Source organism: Gregarina niphandrodes, assembly GCF_000223845.1.
Source record: "Gregarina niphandrodes unplaced genomic scaffold scaffold00040, whole genome shotgun sequence".
NCBI lineage: Eukaryota > Apicomplexa > Conoidasida > Eugregarinorida > Gregarinidae > Gregarina > Gregarina niphandrodes.
Window position 1 is genome coordinate 30,300 of NW_011646043.1, and position 2,686 is coordinate 32,985.

Sequence of the window (2,686 nt, forward strand, 5' to 3'; positions counted from 1 at the left end):
CTGTCCGTGGACTAGACAGTTGTTCAAGGTGCGGGGTTGGGGAATTTGCCGTTGAAGAATTTTGGTCGTTCAAAGACCTGGCCGTCGTCTAATTGCAGGGTGGCTAGTAGATCACCAGCTTGGAAGACGGCTCCTTCTGAGAGTGCATGTGTGATTATGCCGGCAGATTCTGAGTGTAGTTGTAGGTACATTTTCATCATTTCAATTTCGGCTAGAGGTGTGGATTTTTGAACAGTAGAACCATTGGGTACAAGCCATCGTACGAGTTTGGCTGAGTATGGAGCGCGGAATTGTGATGGGTCCTTCTCTTTGGTGAATGTGCACGTCTGATGCCCAACAGTGACTTTCAATAGATCTTGAGTGCGATCTTCTTGATAACCTACACGACGATGACGACCATCTACACCACCAACAAGAAAATACCAGGAGGTAAATTGGTCACCATCACGATTGTTGCTAAGATCATTGTATTCTACGTCAGTCCAACTGTCATTTAAATAGACGCGAATTGTATTAGGACCTGCAGTACAACATTCCAAGCGATACTTTACGTTATGTTTGTCCACTAAGTCGAACACTGCTACATCCTCTAATGTTGGTGGTACTTGGCCCTGAGTTATCTTCCCTACAAATGCCTGTGCATCCCTCCGGAAATGACAAGCCGCTTTATACACACCCGCGTATAGTACGAAGTTCAATACGCCCTCACCAACCCCCGTGCCATTGGGCCCAGAAACGTGGGCAGAAGCAGGAGCAGGGTCGTGGGCAGGAGCAGGCTCGTGGGCAGGAGCAGGTCCGTGGGCAGAAGCAGATGTAGACCTAGGGACGGCGACATGGGAACCGGCTGGATGGGAGCATACACGTGACTGTTCGAGCCACTGAGTGTGTGTATGACCTCGAATGAAATCCCCGCTCTCCAATATTTGTTGCAAAGCAACTACGTTCGTGCTAATTTCGCCACGAATTACAAGTCTTCTCAGTGATAGCAACATTTCCTTTCGGGTACTTTCTCGATCACGTCCGGTGGCAAAGAGGTGGCCGAATTGGGAGTCTGAGTACTGGTGTACGCGGGAGGGTGGGGAGCCGATGGAGAAATAGCCCCAGACGTGAGGGCTGGAAGTGAAGTGTAGTTCGAGTACTGTGCCATTGGTCGGCTGGAAATTTTTCTCAGCATCTTCTGCGGTAATTCGTGCCGCTATACAATGTCTTGGAGCCACGGGAGGGCCACGTCGCAAAAAGTCTGCGATGTCTGCGATATGTGCCAGTGGCAGACCCATGGCGACTTGAAGCTGGGCCGCTGGCAGGTTGACATCGATGAGCATTTCGGTGACTACATGCTCCACTTGCAGACGGGCGTTCACCTCCAAAAAGTAGAAATGATTCTTTTCTGCGTCGTAAAGAAACTCAACAGTGGCGGCATTGACGTAACGCACAGCCGCGACTAGATCGACTGCGCACTTTTGTAAGGCATCCAGGACACTCCGGTCGCAACATGTTGGCGGGCCCTCTTCAATAATCTTCTGGTGTCGTCGTTGGATGGTGCAATCACGTGTGCCGCACGCAAGTGTATGTCCGTATCTGTCTGCAATTACTTGGACTTCCAGATGTCGACAGCGAGTCAAACATTGCATGGCGAACACGCTGGAGCCCTGGACCTCCATGGTGACCTGACGGAAGGCGGCCAGCGCCTCCTCCCGCGCGTGGACAACTCGAATGCCCTTACCACCACCACCCAAGGCAGCCTTGATCATAAGCGGGAAGCCCCCCAGGGCACCACAATCTACTAGCTCTAATAAAGCCTCACCCGAACCGACACACGCACGCAACTTCGCCTCCTCAGACACACACCAAGTACCCGACACACACTCTGCCTGCACACCACTCCCACTCCATGGAACCGTCGGGACACCAATGCTCTGTGCAATTATCGTACTCCCTATCTTACAGCCCAATGCAGACATTGTGCTCGCACGGGGACCCACCCATACCACGCCCTCCTCCTCTAATGCACGAGGTAACTCCTCGTTCTCGCTCGCGTGACCCCAACCCGGCCACACAGCCTCACACTTCCATTCTGCTGCAATCTCGCGGATCCGATCGATGTTCGCGTAATTGTAATTATTGCTCCCACCCGGCACCTTCGCTATGTAATCGCACTTAGAAATATAGTCCGCGTTCGACTGCTCATCCTCAGGCGTCGCCATACCCACCAACTCCAACTCATCTGCACACATACTTGTCGCACACGCTACCGTGTTTGTACACACACATAAAAGTGACAACTCACTTTCATTCGAGAACGTCTTCAGACACCATGACCGGAGAGACATCGTGCACTTGGCTGCCGCATTTCCGTTGTTCGCGATTAGAATTCGCTTTATTCGATGCGGCACCTGGTGATAATCCCAGAACTCCTGTAAGGAGTTAAAACTTGTCTTGCTGCTCGGCTCCCGTGACCCCGGTAATGAATCCCCTGGGGCAACCGTGCTCTCCGCACTTCCTGTCTGCATCTTAGTCTCTTGTGCAGACAGATTACTCCAACAAGTAAACTTTTATAACTTCTCTACCTTCGCAGCCCGCCAAAAAATGATTGTGTTGTGCAGCGCCGCCGCCGCCGCCGCCGCATCCTTAGGTTCAATAAATTTGAGCGGGGCCCAAAATGGGCGGGAGGAGGAGCAGGGGGGGG

At 52.2% G+C, this 2,686-nt stretch overlaps 1 protein-coding gene across 1 annotated transcript; it reads right to left on the reverse strand.

Annotated features, from left to right (window-relative positions):
* Nucleotides 1–23: 23 nt before the first annotated feature.
* Nucleotides 24–2,510, reverse strand: GNI_144730 (acetyl-CoA carboxylase; the record flags this gene model as incomplete). Its single annotated transcript, XM_011135837.1, has 2 exons — nucleotides 24–2,224; nucleotides 2,288–2,510. The coding sequence occupies 2 exons, from the start codon at nucleotides 2,508–2,510 to the stop codon at nucleotides 24–26; spliced, it is 2,424 nt and encodes an 807-aa protein (XP_011134139.1).
* Between the last annotated feature and the right edge of the window lie 176 nt (nucleotides 2,511–2,686).